The 16,831-nt window shown below is 41.7% G+C and overlaps 1 protein-coding gene across 1 annotated transcript in view; it reads right to left on the bottom strand.

The window, feature by feature from the left end:
- The window catches only part of HSD17B2 (hydroxysteroid 17-beta dehydrogenase 2), a 36,689-nt gene extending 20,176 nt beyond the window's left edge, over positions 1-16,513 (bottom strand). The window contains exon 1 of the mRNA XM_075325178.1: positions 16,155-16,513. Within this exon, the coding sequence (XP_075181293.1) occupies positions 16,155-16,431 (277 nt within the window). The 5' untranslated portion in view covers positions 16,432-16,513. The remainder of the gene's footprint in view (positions 1-16,154) is intronic.
- Between the last annotated feature and the right edge of the window lie 318 nt (positions 16,514-16,831).

Here is a 16,831-nt window from a genome sequence, read left to right as displayed (position 1 = left end):
AACTCGTTCAATCTTCAAAGAGCAAATGGTTTGTAAATCTCTTTCGAGCCGCTGGTCTCCGGTGGTAAATAAAATAAGAATGATTTATGAGAAGATTAATGGACCCAGTGACCAGACAGATTTAAAGACGTTCTCCATCAAATTAAACTATCACGGCAGGTCGCAAATGTCTAAGTTGTCCAGATGGGACTGCGCGTTATTTATAGTCCTACTATGTGTCTGACATATGGGATGAGACGCGTTCAACCACATAGTGTAATATACCCACAGGAGATAGACTTGTCTCTTATTTATTCCCAACCCCTCACCTAAAGGGATATTACAATCTTACACATTGAAGGAATATCCACTGCAAATTCCGTATGTGTATGAAAAAAATGGGACTTCTGTGACTGTCTGAGTGGTTGCGCATGCGCGGCCCTGAATATTCGCTAATATCAAGTTTTGAAAATGGCGGCGTAAGAGAGTTTGGTAGAAGGGAATAGAGAGAGACATTCAGCCGTGGCCATCTTGTCATTCACAAGACGGGTGCCAACCACTATAATAGGGAGGTGGCTGCGCATGCGCGGCTCTGCCCATCCGCTAATATAAGGTTACGAAAATGGCAGCGTAAGAGAGATTGGCAGAAGGGAAAGGAGAGAAACATTCAGTCGTGGCCACCTTGTTATTCACAAGACGGGTGCCACTCGATATAATAGGGGGGTGGTTGCGCATGCGCGGCTCAGCCCAGTCGCAAATATAAAAGTTCCGAAAATGGCAGAGTAAGGGAGTTTAGTAGAAGGGAATGGAGAGAGACATTCAGCCGTGTCCACCTTGTCATTCACAAGACAATTCAACCGCTATAATAGTGAGGTGGTTGCGCATGCGCGGCTTTAACCAGTAGCTAATATGAAAGTTCTGAAAATGGTGGCGTAAGAGAGTTTGGTAGAAGGCAATGGATAGAGACATTCAGTTGTGGCCACCTTGTCGTTTACACAAGAAGGGTGCCAATCACTATAATAGGGAGGTGGTTGCGAATGCGCGGCTCTGCTCATTTGTTAATCTAAAAGTCACGAAAATGGCGGAGTAAGAGAATTTGGCAGAAGGGAATGGAGAGAGACAGAGACAATCAGCCTTGGCCATCTTGTTCACAAGACGGGTGCCAATCGCTGTAATAGTGATGTGGTTGCGCATGCACGGCTCTGCCCATTCGCTAATATAAAAGTTCCGAAAATGGCAGAGTAAGGGAGTTTGGTAGAAGAGAATGGAGAGAGACATTCAGGCGTGGCCTCCTTGTCATTCACAAGACAAGTGCCAACTATTATAATAGGGAGGGGGTTGAGCATGCGCGGCTCTGCCCAGAAAAGTTCCGAAAATGGCAGCATACATGAGTTTGGCAGAAGGGAAAGGAGAGAGACATTCTGCCGTGGCCATCTTGTCATTCACAAGACGGGTGCCAATCGCTATAACGGTGAGGTGGTTGCGCATGTGCGGCTCTACCCAGTCGCTAATATAAAAGTTCCAAAAATGGCAGCATAAGAGAGATTGGCAGAAGGGAATGGAGAGAGACACTCAGTCGTGGCCACCTTGTCATTCACAAGACGGGTGCCAATCGCTATAATAGGGAGGTGGTTGCGCATGCGCGGCTCTTCCTTCACTGTAAGGGGAATTTTTTTCCCAAAATGGCTTTTTTGAACCTCTTATAGAAATGAATGGAGAAAGACGCCTTTTTATTCATAGTGGTTGATACCCATTTTGTGGCCAATGTGAATGACAAGATCGACAGAGCAGCTGCTTCTCTTCTGCTCTGCTCTGTTGACGGCACGACTTTCGATGTCCCTTTGATTTACTGCCGACTCCTCACCGCCTAACTGCGAAGACCCGGTTGTCAATCATCACGACGTTGGCAGTCAACGGAGCAGCCAGGAAGAGGATGAGCTGGTCCATTGACGTGGAGCAGCAGAAGCACCGGCAGGAGCGGTCTGTGATCAGTCTGTGCCGGCGCCGAGCAAAACAGTTCAGTTCTTAGTTCCATGAGAAAAAAAAAGGCCCAGATAACCCCTTCCAGTGGGTTTGTCGACATTGGAAAAACATGGCTGCTATTTTTCCAGTAACTGGGCCACTCCTGCCCATGTGTTGTGTCTGCTGTTACTGCTAAGTTCCATAGAAGTGGAGGTTGCAATACCACACACAACCAGGTGTGGCACTATCTTATTTTCGAATCCTGGAAAACCCCTTTAACGTAGGCCCCTTTCACACGTCCGTTTTTTGGCATCAGTCACAATCCGTCGAAATGTGAAAAAAAGGGATCCAGTGCTCTCTCTCTCTCATCACATCTGCTCCTCTTCTATTTATGCAGGTGGAATCCTTCCACCTATGCTAGCTATAGTTTAGCTATCTTGGTCTGTGAGGTGTGATGTTCCAGATTTGCTGGTAAATGTTTTTGCCTATTGCTTGGTGCAGTTGTGATGTTTTCCGCTGCTGTTTTGTAGTTTCCTTCCTGCTCTTGTTTTCCTCCTGAACCTTTCATTGCCTCTTCCTTTGTGCGTGTGTGCTGTGTGACAGAGTTTTGGGTTTCCCTTGTCTGTCTTTATCTGTGGGTTTCATCACACTCCTGCCCTGACCCTCCCTGGGGGAGAGGAGGAATCAGATCAGGATTGGTCAGGAGCAAAGCCAGGAAGGAGGCTCAGGTCTCTCCACCATCAGGAGTATCCCTGGGGAGAGAGGGAATCAGATCAGGACTGGTCAGGAGCAGGGCTAGGAAGGAGACTCAGGCATCTTCACCATCAGGAGTATCCCTGGGGAGAGAGGGAATCAGATCAAGATTGGTCAGGAGCAGGGCCAGGAAGGAGGCTCAGGCTTCTCCACCATCAGGAGTATCCCTGGGGAGAGAGGGAATCAGATCAGGACTGGTCAGGAGCAGGACCAGGAAGGACAGTCAGGCATCTTCACCATCAGGAGTATCCCTGGGGAGAGAGGGAATCAGGTCAGGACTGGTCAGGAGCAGGGCCAGGAAGGAGGCTCAGGCCTCTCCACCATCAGTAGTATCTCTGAGTTTAGGGATAGTATATTGACCTTAGCTTGAGGGACATCTTAGGAGCCCCGGGTCCCCACTTTACCATAGTCATCTTGACAACAAAAGCCTGAATTCAGCCTTAATCTAAATCAGAATTTCCTAAAAAAATAATTAGTACAAATATATATCTTTTTTTTACATTTTTTTCTTACTAAATTTTGGATCAGTTGAGAGGAATCTACAGCCTTAATCAAAGAGGATGCTTTCAGGTGTTCCTGGACCCCTGAATCCTGTTGATTGGTTGCTTTTATGTATTTTTATTTTTCAAAAAAATATTCCCCGTTCCGTTAGGTTTAGGTTCACAACGTTCCAATTCTTTGGAAAATTTTCAGCAAATTTTTTTCCAAATTTTGCAAATTTTTCTTTTTGTAGCAGCAAAGTTCCCTTTCGCAGGTTAGACTCCTCCTGACCGAGAAACTTTTACTTCTGTTCACAACTTTGTCCTTTTGATTTTTTTTTTGTGTTTTTTTTATATAAATATATAAAAACTGTAAATGTCTTTTTAAATAATAGATCCTTAAACGAGAGCGGCGGAGGAAGGGATATAGCGAGGGACTGGCATATTCAAATAGCAAAGGACAATTTGATGTAATGGTTTCGCTGGTGGAACTCTCGAAAGTACATTAAAGAGAAATACAATTTCCTTTAGTTATGGCGCATGGGAACATTGGCTTTTATAGACTTTGCCCGCGATTTATGGACAATCTCTGTATTAGGGAGTCATTGGCGGCCGGTGGCAAGGAGAAGAAGGCAGGGTAGGATTGCTGAGGCATCGAAACATGGGCGGTAAAGATATATATTGTGCTGCACTCGTAGAGGACGCGTCTCTCCCTGTGCCAACAGCAGCTATTTGCTTTAATTCTTAAAGGGCACTACTAGCCCCGTCTCCCAAAATCTCATGGATGTGTGCCGCATACTCTAATTTAAAGAAAGGTCATTGTGGATGGAGGAGGAGGTGAGCTGTGACATCACCTATTGTGAATGGTGCATCCTGTGCTATCAGTCATTATACAGGAGGGGGAGGAGGTGAGCTGTGACATCACCTATTGTGAATGGTGGATCCTGTGTTATCAACTGTATATAGAGGTATCAGTCGTTGAGAAGAAAGGGAAGGTGAGCTGTGATATCACCTATTGTGAATGGTGGATCCTGTGTTATCAACTGTATATAGAGGTATCAGTCGTTGAGAAGAACGGGAAGGTGAGCTGTGACATCACCTATTGTGAATGGTGGATCCTATGTTATCTACTGTATATAAAGGTATCAGTCGTTGAGAAGGTGGGGAAGGTGAGCTGTGACATCACCTATCGTGAATGGTGTATCCTGTGTTATCTACTGTATATAAAGGTATTAGTCATTGAGAAGGAGGGGAAGGTGAGCTGTGACATCACCTATTGTGAATGATGGATCCTGCATTATCTACTGTATATAGAGGTGTAATCAGTCATTGGACAAAAGGAGGAGGTGATCTGTGATATCATCGTTTGTGAATGGTGTATTCTGTGCTATCAATCAATATACAGGAGGGGGAGGAGGTGAGCTGTGACATCATCTATTGTCAATGGTGGATCCTGTGTTATCTACTGTATATAGAGGTATCAGTCGTTGAGAAGGAGGGGAAGAAGAGCTGTGACATCACCTATTGTGAATGGTGGATCCCGCATTATCTACTGTATATAGAGGTGTAATCAGTCATTGGACGAAAGGAGGAGGTGAGCTGTGATATCATCGTTTGTGAATGGTGTATTCTGTGCTATCAGTCATTATACAGGAGAGGGAGGAGGTGAGCTGTGACATCACCTATTGTGAATAGTGGATCCTGCATTATCTACTGTAGATAGAGGTATCAGTCGTTGAGAAGGAGAGGAAGGTGAGCTGTGACATCTATTGTGAATGGTGGATCCTGTGTTATCTACTGCATATAGAGGTGTAATCAGTCATTGCACAAATATCATCTTTAGTGAATGGTGTATTCTGTGCGATCAGTCAATATACAGAAGGAGGAGGTGAGCTGTGACATCACCTATTGTGAATGGTGGATCCTGCGTTATCTACTGTATATAGAGGTATCAGTCGTTGAGAAGGTGGGGAAGGTGAGCTGTGACATAACTTATTGTGAATGGTGGATCCTGTGTTATCTACTGTATATAGAGGTATCAGTCGTTGAGAAGGAGGGGAAAGTGAGCTGTGACATCACCTATTGTGAATGGAGGATCCTGTGTTATCTACTGCATATAGAGATTGTTCATTGGACAAAAGGAGGAGGTGAGCTGTGATATCATCATTTGTGAATGGTGTATTCTGTGCGATCAGTCAATATACAGGAGGGGGAGGAGGTGAGCTGTGACATCACGTATTGTGAATGGTGGATCCTGCATTATCTACTCTATATAGAGGTATCAGTCGTTGAGAAGGAGGGGAAGGTGAGCTGTGACATCACCTATTGTGAATGGTGGATCCTGTGTTATCTACTGCATATAGAGGTATCAGTCATTGTACAGGAGGGGGAGGTGAGCTGTAACATCACCTATTCTGAATGGTGAATAATGTGATATCCACTGTATATACACTAGATAACACAGGATCCACAATAGGTGATATCACAGTTCACCTCCTCCTGTCCAATAACTGATAATAGCTCTTTATAGAGTATATCTACTGTGTATATATAACAACTCTATGTATAGATAATAGGATCCACCATTCACAATAGGTGATACCACAGCTCACCTCCTCCTATACAATGACTTATAACAACTCTATATACAGTAGATAGCAAAGGATCGATCATTTACAATAGGTGGTGTTACAGCTCACCTCCTCCTGTACAATATCTGATAACACCTCTATGTACAGTAGATAACACAAGATCCATCATTCACAATAGATGTCACAGCTCACCTCCCCCCGTACAATGACTGATAACCTCTCTATATAAAGTAGATAACACAGGATCCACCATTCACAATAGGTGATGTCACAGCTCACCTCCTCCTCCTGTACAATGATGGATAACACCTCTATATATAGTAGATAACACAGGATCCACCATTCACAATAGGTGATGTCACAGCTCACCTCCTCCTCCTGTACAATGATGGATAACACCTCTATATACAGTAGATAACACAGGATCTACAATTCACAATAGGTGATATCACAGCTCACCTCCTCCTGTACAATGACTAATGACACCTCTATATACAGTAGATAACGCAGGATCCACCATTCACAATAGGTGATGTCACAGCTCACCTCCTCCTGTACAATGCCATACGACAAGGGAAGATAAACCGAAACAACTTTACCAAAATTTTAGTAAGAGAGTAGCAATCATGTTATCGCCAAACAGTTAAATTCCGTACCACAAGTCGTCTGGCGCCCGTGCTATAAGCCATGTTCAGCTAAGCGGTGTAATTTAATGCCGCCACTCCGGTAATCCCTTCCACTGTTAATCAAATAACTTGAGATCAGCACACGTGGCTCTCATATCTCGCTGACGGCTCCCCCGGCGACTCTTATTTATGAGGCGAAATGCAAATGTCCTGATTAATACAAAAACCGGGATTACCCCGAAAATGCACGAAAACTGTAAATCACCGGTATGACAAGTATTGACAATCACTTTTGAGCTTTTCACGTCGGGTAAAGTATTATTTCATTCAGCCATATGTCTGTTTTTATAGAAGCTCGGTGACAAAGAATATGGCCGCCCTTATAGGTCCCGTAGGGGTTCTATCAACAATCTTCCAAGACTTCTAAATTGCAAATTCGCATCGTGATATATGGCAGCTTTCCCAGAAGGAGATCCGAGTAACAAACAGGTTGATAGAATTTCCATAAATTCCATTTTTATTAATATTTTATGTGTTGCATCTTCCCCGGGCAATTTCGTAAAAGTGAACCTTGACGCTCTCCATCATGAACCATCGGGATCCACTCTACAATGATCGAGAGCAGCGTTATTGACGTTACGACACGAGTGACCGAAGCCTTCTTTTACGACCAAACCTGAGGGACCAAATGAGAAGGTCGTTCACGTCAACGACCTACCAACGCAATGTTCATACTGGAGAAACCAAAGTAGAGAAGCCAAGGAAGACTCTTCGAAGTTGAAGACAAACCCACTGTTTCCTACTATAAGTCTTCAAAATCCTTAGACGTGTGTAGCCCACCAGACAAGAAATGATTCTGAGTTGGACTCTCCATCTACGAAGAGCATGGACATCTCCAGAATTTCATCCCAAGCTTTGTTGGTAGGTACCATTGACCACACAAGACACATTCTCAGTAAGGTCCATTGGGTCATTTGTGAATAATCAAATCCAAATGGAGTTGTCTTCTCCTGGACTTCCTTGCTGGACGCATCTCTTGGCTCTTCATCTTCCATGCCAAGGTTAGGTTCTGTCCCTTGCGTGATACCATTGACCACACACGACATAGTCTAAGTAAGGTCCAATAGGTTGTTTGTGAATCATCCCATCCAAAAATCTATAAATGGAGTTGTCTTCTTCTGGACGCATCTCTTGGCTCCTTATCTTCCACACCAAGGTTAGGTTCTATTCCTTGTGTGATACCATTGACCACACAGGACATATTTTCAGGAAGGTTCATTAGGTTATTTGTGAATCATCCCATCCAAAATGCTATAAGTGGACTTGTCTTCTCCTGGACTTTCTTGCTGGACACATCTCTTGGCTCCTTATCTTCCATGCCAAGGTTAGGTTCTGTCCCCTGTGTGATACCATTGACCACACAGGACATATTCTAAGTAAGGTCCGATAGGTTGTTTGTGAATCATCCCATCAAACATGCTATAAGTGGAGTTGTCTTCCGCTGCACTTTCTTGCTGGACACATCTCTTGGCTCCTCATCTTCCACGCCAAGGTTAGGTTCTGTTCCCTTTATTATACCATTGACCACACAAGACATAGTTTCAGTAAGGTCCATTGGGTTATTGGTGAATCATCCCATCCAAAAAGCTATAAATGGAGTTGTCTTCTCCTGGACTTCCTTGCTGGACGCATCTCTTGGCTCCTTATCTTCTACGCCAAGGTTAGGTTCTGATCCTTGTGTGATACCACTGACCACATGACATATTCTCAGGAAGGTCCATTAGGTTATTTGTGAATCATCCCATCCAAAATGCTATAAGTGGAGTTGTCTTCTCCTAGATACATCTGTTGGCTCCTTATCTTCTACGCCAAGGTTAGGTTCTGTCCCCTGTGTGATACCATTGACCACACAGGACATATTCTCAGGAAGGTCCATTAGGTTATTTGTGAATCATCCCATCCAAAATGCTATAAATGGAGTTGTCTTCTGCTGGACGCATCTCTTGGCTCCTCATCTTCCACGCCAAGGTTAGGTTCTGTCCTCTGTGTGATACCATTGACCACAGAGGATATATCTTCATGAAGGTCCAATAGGTTACTTGTGAATCATCCCAAACAAAATGCTATAAATGGAGTTGTCTTCTGCTGGACTTCCTTCCGGGGAGAACAGGGTACTGGGGCTCCTAGACTGGCCGTCAGATTAGGGGGCCCTGGGCTATAATGCTATAAATGGAGTTGTCTTCTGCCGGGCTTCCTTCCGGGGAGAGCAGGCAACTGGGGCCCCTAGACTAGCCCTCAGACTAGGGGAACCTTACCTATCACTTATCTCAGAGTTACCCTTGAAGGTGAGGATGTCTGAGTCGCCTTCCTGGCCCTGCTCCTGATCACCTCTGATCTTATACGCCCTCGTCCCCTTAACCCTGTGATAAAACCAACAGAGATAGGCAAAAAGGGGAAACCAAACTTCTATCTCACATAGGAGGAAAATAAGAGCAGGGAGGAAACAACAAAGCGACAACAGAATTCCACAACAACTCCAAGCACCACGCAATATAATCACCAACAGGACTTCGACGAACAGCACACAGACCAAAACAGCAATAAACTATAGCTGGCATGGGTAGACAGATTCCATCATCCTAAAAAGGCGGGGAGTAACTGTGATAGGTTTCCAACATTGTGATGCAAAGGTAACAAGCAGGCTAGCAGAGGTTACCTCTTGCTAGCCTATCAATGACCACACAGCTGGTCGATGCCTAAGCATGCCTGTGAAACACCAGACAAACCATAGTGTGGAGTGTTAAAATCTGTAGAGTCTGATGCCGCCATTACACTGGGCGAGTTTTGAGCAAAACTCTGCGTCACAGTATCTATTGGCACCTCTTACTGATGTCACCCTGGTGCCGCGGCGCCATCTTGTGATCGTAACTTCTAGCTGTCCAGAAGTCACGTAACAACTTCTCCATGCAAGTCTATGAAAGCCAGAACGAGGTTCTCATAGACTTGTATTAACCTCCAGTAGGCTCCAGAAAACACAGGAGACCGATCGGAGCAGCGGCAATAAAAGAGGAGTATAATACAGGGGCCTTAGACTTTAAGCACCGCTCCAGGATTTTTTGTTTGTTTTTCAGCGCTGGAGTGGCTCTTTAAATATAAGCCTCCTGACCCCTGTGATATACTCAAATTCTGGAATCTTCACCTCTTACTGACGGCACTCTGGTCCCGCGGCACCATCTTGTGACAATAACTTCTTACTGCCCAGAAGTTACGTCACAAGTTCTCAATGCAAGTCTAGGAGAGTCAGAACGAGGCTCTCATAGACTTGTTTTGATTTGTGACCTCTGGCAAAAACAGGAGACTGATGGTAGTGGTGGCCATAGAAGATGAGTATAATACAAGGTGGTAGAGGACTTAGATTTAAATAACCACTGCAGCCTTTTTTGGTGCTGGAGTGTCTCTTTAAATGTAGGCCTCATGATCCCTAAAATATACTCACCTTCTGGCATCTTCACCTCTTACTGACGCCACTCCAGTGCTGTGGCGCTATCTTGTGACAGTAACTTCTGACTATCCAGAAGTCTTGGCACTAGTTCTCAATACAAGTCTATGAGAGCAAGAACGAGGCTCTCATAGACTTGTGTTGATTTTTGACCTCCAGCAAACACAGGAGACTGACCATGGGGCGGTGATAGAAGATGAGTATAATACAGAGTGTAGGGGACTTAGATTTAAAGAACCACTGGAACCTTTTTTGGTGCTGGAGTCGCTCTTTAAATGTAGCATCTTCACCTCTTACTGACGCCACTCCAGTGCTGCGGCGCCATCTTGTGACAACAACTTGTCACTGTCCAGAAGAGAAGTTTTCAATGCAAGTCTATGAGAGTCAGAACGAGGCTCTCATAGACTTGTGTTGATTTTTGACCTCCAGCAAACACAGGAGACTGACCATGGGGCGGTGATAGAAGATGAGTATAATACAGAGTGTAGGGGACTTAGATATAAAGAACCACTGGAACCTTTTTTGGTGCTGGAGTCGTTCTTTAAATGTAGCATCTTCACCTCTTACTGACGCCACTCCAGTGCTGCGGCGCCATCTTGTGACAACAACTTGTCACTGTCCAGAAGACAAGTTCTCAATGCAAGTCTATGAGAGTCAGAACGAGGCTCTCATAGACTTGTGTTGATTTTTGACCTCCAGCAAACACAGGAGACTGACCATGGGGCGGTGATAGAAGATGAGTATAATACAGAGTGTAGGGGACTTAGATTTAAAGAACCACTGGAACCTTTTTTGGTGCTGGAGTCGCTCTTTAAATGTAGCATCTTCACCTCTTACTGACGCCACTCCAGTGCTGCGGCGCCATCTTGTGACAACAACTTGTCACTGTCCAGAAGACAAGTTCTCAATGCAAGTCTATGAGAGTCAGAATGAGGCTCTCATAGACTTGTGTTGATTTTTGACCTCCAGCAAACACAGGAGACTGACCATGGGGCGGTGATAGAAGATGAGTATAATACAGAGTGTAGGGGACTTAGATTTAAAGAACCACTGGAACCTTTTTTGGTGCTGGAGTCGCTCTTTAAATGTAGCATCTTCACCTCTTACTGACGCCACTCCAGTGCTGCGGCGCCATCTTGTGACAACAACTTGTCACTGTCCAGAAGACAAGTTCTCAATGCAAGTCTATGAGAGTCAGAACGAGGCTCTCATAGACTTGTGTTGATTTTTGACCTCCAGCAAACACAGGAGACTGACCATGGGGCGGTGATAGAAGATGAGTATAATACAAGGGGGCAGGGAACTTAGATTTAAAAAAAACACTCCAAAAAACACTGGAGTGGTGCCACTGAAGCCCCACACACCTTTCTCACCACTTAGATCAGTAGGCGTGAATACATTTTCTGTATGTAGGATCTATGTGACAACATTTGGAGGCTCAGCCTCGGTTATACAGCCCCTTTTCTGGGGCGCAATACTCCCCGATTCCTTACCAGCTCCGTTATCAACTTCAAGACCCCCCCTCCCAAAATAAAAAGGGCTGATGTAACAATAAGTGACAAGGCATGTTGTGAACTCCTCTATCCCGGCTGATAACGGATGATGTGACATTTCTCTGTGACAACCCTTTATCTGCAAACACTCATCCAACAAAAAGATAAAAAAATCTGCAACAACAGGTTCTTTTAAGATCATCCATGACTTGGCGTAAAGGATATGGAGAAGCTCAGATGTCTACACGAGATGTCCTCAAGGTGCGACACAAACACGTCACCAAGTCTCCTCTATGAAATACTCAAGGAGCTGAAATATCTAATGTTCACACTTATAAAGAATAAAGGATGGAATCTAACATTCTAAAGAATAAAGGATGGAATCTAACATTCTAAAGAATAAAGGATGGAATCTAACATTCTAAAGAATAAAGGATGGAATCTAACATTCTAAAGAATAAAGGATGGAATCTAACATTCTAAAGAATAAAGGATGGAATCTAACATTCTAAAGAATAAAGGATGGAATCTAACATTATAAAGAATAAAGGATGGAATCTAACATTATAAAGAATAAAGGATGGAATCTAACTGCTTTTTGCCACTTTACTAATGATGCATTTACTTGATGCATTGATTGTTGTTGATTTTCAATTTTGGTTTTATGTTCAGATGTTGGGTTTTGCTGGGTTTTTTTTTTAATGCAAATTAAAAGCTGCTTTTTACAGTAGCAGCAAAAGCTGCGAGATCTCAGAAATCTTATGCACACAATTGTTTTTTTTTTTTTTCTAATTTTTCAGCGTTTTTTCAGCATTTGTTTTCCATCATAGAAAGCAAACAGCAAGAGAAAAAAATGCTAAAAAAAAAATCAAGCACGCGTCTTTGGTGAATAGAGCTAACTTTATTAAGCAAGTAGGCAGCAAAAAAGCAGTAAAAACGCAACAAAAAACGGCAAAATTGCAACAAAAAAGCAGTAAAAACGCAACAAAAAAACGGCAAAATTGCAACAAAAAAGCAGTAAAAACGCAACAAAAAACGGCAAAATTGCAACAAAAAAGCAGTACAAACGCAACAAAAAAACAGCAAAAAATGCAACAAAAAGAGCAAAAAACTAGCAAAAACGCAACAAAAAAGCAGCAAAAACGCAACAAAAAAAGCAGCAAAAATGCAGCAAAAAGGCAACAAAAAACCAGCAACAAATGCCACAAAAGCAGCAAAAATGCAACAAAAAAGCAGCAAAAAAGCAGTAAAAATGCAGCAAAAATGGAACAAAAAACAGCAAAAACGCAACAAAAAAACAGCAAAAACTGCCACAAAAGCAGCAAAACTGAAAAAAAACAGTAAAAATGCAGCAAAAATGCAACAAAAAGCAGAAAAAATGCAACAAAAAAGCAGCAAAAACAGAACAAAAAAACTAGGAAAAACGCAACAAAAAAGCAGGAAAAATGCAATAAAAAAGCAGGAAAAATGCAATAAAAAAAGCAGAAAAATGCAGCAAAAAAAGCAGCAAAAAAGCAGCAAAAACAGAACAAAAAAACTAGGAAAACCGCAACAAAAAAGCAGGAAAAATACAATAAAAAAGCAGGAAAAATGCAGCAAAAAAAAGCAACAAAAAAGCAGCAAAAATACAAAAAAAAAAACAGCAAAAATGCAACAAAATAAAACAGGAAAGAAGCAACAAACCTTGCTTTTTGGAAGTAGCTTCTCTACAGCCAAAAGATCAGGTTTTGACTGCAGAGGAGAAGAAAAAAGTAGCAAAAAAGCAAAGTGTGAACATAGCCTAAGAGTGTTCCACTTGTCTGGAATATCTGGGGGTCTCTAAAAATAAAAGCAGACCTCTTGGACTAAACAGCACTGGAGTGGAGAATAACTTTTCTGTACTTTTTTTGTCTGTCAGATATAAGAACACTATACCGGTCATTGTGGTGGTCATTGGTGGCGGCGGGGGGCATTAGGGTGGTCACTAGTTTGAGGGCACTGGGTCGGTCAATGATATAATGTCATTGTAATGGTCAAAAGTTTGCGCTTCTAGCAATCTAGGTCCCATATAAAAGGATCTAATATTTATGCAAATCCCTATTTTTTTTCTTTAAAAAGCAAATACAATTAGTGCAATATATCAATAAAAGAGGTGATATTTTTACCATTTTCTAATGTATCTTTCGAGGATTCACCAAAGTAAATTGCTATTTATGCAGTTTTCTAATTTATTGATGTAGGTCCCCCGAACAGATGAGATATATTTGCGCAATTATCTTTAAATATATCTCATTGAGTTTCCTAATGTATCAGTATATGTAAGTCCCATCAGAGGATCTGGAATTTACGCAAATCCCAAGTATATTAATAAAAATAAAAAAATAAAAAAAATTTAAAAAAGCAATTGCTATTTATGCAGTTTTCTAATCTATCCCTAATAGATCAGTGATGTTTTATCTAAGGGAATTGCTATTTATACAATTTGAAAATGATCGAGCATTTCAGCAAAATAGCAAATATTTTAAGAAGCGATCGCTATTCATGCAGTTGCTTCATAGTAAGAATGTCATATTCATGCAATTTCCCGGTTAAGAACTGAAGATTCTGAAGGGAATTGCTATTGATGCAGTTGTCTATTTTGAGAATGTAGGCCCCATCGAAGGATTTCATCTGTAAGCAACATACATCAAAGGATCCAGTATTTATGCAAGTCTCTTAAAAAGCAATTGCTATTGATGCAGTTTAATATTTCTGCATTTCTCTATACAGTAAACACGGGAATTTTTATTTATGCTATTTAATCAAGGGATCCAATATTTATGCAAATCTTTTAAAAAGCAATTGCTATTAATGTAGTTTGATATTTATGCATCTCTTTAATACAGCAGACAATGGAATTGCCATTTATGCAGGTGTTATGAAGGGATCCAATATTTATGCAAATCTCTTAAAAAGCAATTGCAATTGATGCATTCTGATATTTATGCATTTTTCTATACAGACAAGGGAATTGCTATTTCTGCCATTTTTAATCAAGGGATCCAGTATATATGCAAATCTCTTAAAAAGCAATTGCTATTGATGCAGTTTGATATTTCTGCATTTCTCTAATAAAGCAGACAAGGAAATTGCTATTTATGCAGCTTTTATCAAGGGATCTAGTATTTATGCAAATCCTTTAAACAGCAATTGCTATTGATGCAGTTTGATATTTAAGCATTTCTCTATACAGCAGACAAGGAAATTGCTATTTATGCAGTTTTAATCAAGTGATCCAGTATTTATGCAAGTCTTTTAAAAAGCAATTGCTGTTGATGCAGTTTAATATTTATGCATCTCTTTAATACAGCAGACAAGGGAATTTCTATTTATGCAGTTTTTATCAAGGGATCCTGTATTTATGCAAGTCTTTTATACTGATGCACCTTTCATATTTATGCATTTGTCTATACTGCAGACACGGGAATTGCTATTTATGCAGTTCTTATTAAGGTATCCAGTATTTATGCAAGTCTTTTATGTTGATGCAGTTTGATATTTATGCATTTCTCTATACAGCAGACAAGGGAATTGCTATTTATGCAGTTTTTATTAAGGGATCCAGTATTTATGCATATCTCTTATATTGATGTAGATTTGATATGTATGCTTTTCTCTAATCCAACAGACAAGGGAATTTTTATTTATGCAGTTTTTATCAAGGGATCCAGTATTTATGCAAGTCTCGTACTGATGCAGATTTGATAATGCATTTCTCTAATCCAGCAGACAAGGGAATTGCCATTTATGCAGTTTTTATCAAGGGATCCAGTATTTATGCAAGTCTCTTATATTGATATTTATGCATTTCTCTATACAACAGCCAAGGGAATCACCATTTATGTAGTTATCAAGGGGTCCAGTATTTATGCAATTCTCTTATATTGATGCTGTTTTGATATTTCTGTATTTCTCTATACAGGAGACCAGGGAATTGCTATTTATACAGTGTTTATCAAGGGATCCAATATTTATGCAAGTCTCTTATATTGATATAGTTTGATATTGATGCATTTCTCTAATCCAGCAGACAAGGGAATTGCTATTTATGCAGTTTTTATCAAGGGATCCAGTATTTATGCAAGTCTCTTATATTGATATTTATTCATTTCTCTATACAACAGCCAAGGGAATCGCCATTTATGTAGTTATCAAGGGGTCCAGTATTTATGCAATTCTCTTATATTGATGCAGTTTGATATTTATGCCTTTCTCTAATCCACCAGACACAAGAATTGCTATTTATGCAGTTTTTATCAAGGGATCCAATATTTATGCAAGTCTCTATATTGATGCAGTTTAATATTTATGGATTTCTCCAATCTAGCAGACAAGAGAATTGCTATTTATGCATTTTTTTTTATCATCAAGGGATCCAATATTTATGCAAGTCTCTTATATTGATGTAGTTTTGATATTGATGCATTTCTCTAATCCAGCAGACAAGGGAATTGATATTTATGCAGTTTTTATCAAGGGATCCAGTATTTATGCAAGTCTCTTATATTGATGCAGTTTTGATATTTATGCATTTCTTTATCCAGCAGACACGGGAATTGCTATTTATGCAGTTGCCCTACATATCACTGTGGTTCCCGTAAGAAGTTTTGACATTTAAGAAATTCCGTAATATACTTTAATATATCAGTGACATTTGTGCAATTCCAAGTTTTTGGGGGGTGCAAGTTCAAAAGCAATTGCTATTCAAGCGATTATCCTAGATCAGGTAGGAAAACTCCTAAAACCCGCCTTACCTGTGATGAGCACGGTTTTGTCTCGCGCCGTCAGCATCCTCTGCACAGGTATGGAGACGTAATAGAGGGCGCACGCCGCCACGAAGAGGGGGAGCCCCAGGCGGCTGCAGAAGACGCAGCAGCAGAAGACCTCCAGCAGCAGCAGGGACAGCAGGCAGGACACCGCCACATTCTCTATCTTCACCTTGTTCCTAATTAATTTGTGAAGGACTAATCCGCTGAAGAGGGCGCTGAGCACCACGTACGGGAGCGCGGAGTCACACTGGAGCGGATCCATGCTCCGCACTCACCCTGACAGCTTCATTCAATGGGATCAATGGCAGCAGCTGTTAATAACCTGCTGCTATACATAATAATTGTCCTCCCACCTCTTTTATGTGCCTATGGGGTTTGTTTTGTTTTTTCTTTACCCCCCTTTTTGCTTTGTCGGACACGAGGACTCCTCCCTCACTTGTACGAGAAGTTTAAAGGACCCATTCATTACTACAGCGGGATGGGAGGAGGGAGGGGGCACCGAAAACTGGAGGAAAAGTCAGAGATGCTCCGAACAGAGTCACAATAACTTACTAATCTCACATAACTCCAGGCATTGTAACAAGGATCCATTGCCTTGTTCATCCTGAGCCTCCTGGTTCATAAACACTATACTACTGTCCTCCTGTCCATCAGTGGTCACT

This window comes from Anomaloglossus baeobatrachus, chromosome 10 (assembly GCF_048569485.1).
Source record: "Anomaloglossus baeobatrachus isolate aAnoBae1 chromosome 10, aAnoBae1.hap1, whole genome shotgun sequence".
Lineage (NCBI taxonomy): Eukaryota > Metazoa > Chordata > Amphibia > Anura > Aromobatidae > Anomaloglossus > Anomaloglossus baeobatrachus.
The sequence above is the reverse complement of the archived record's forward strand: the minus strand, read 5'-3'. Positions and strand labels throughout refer to the sequence as shown.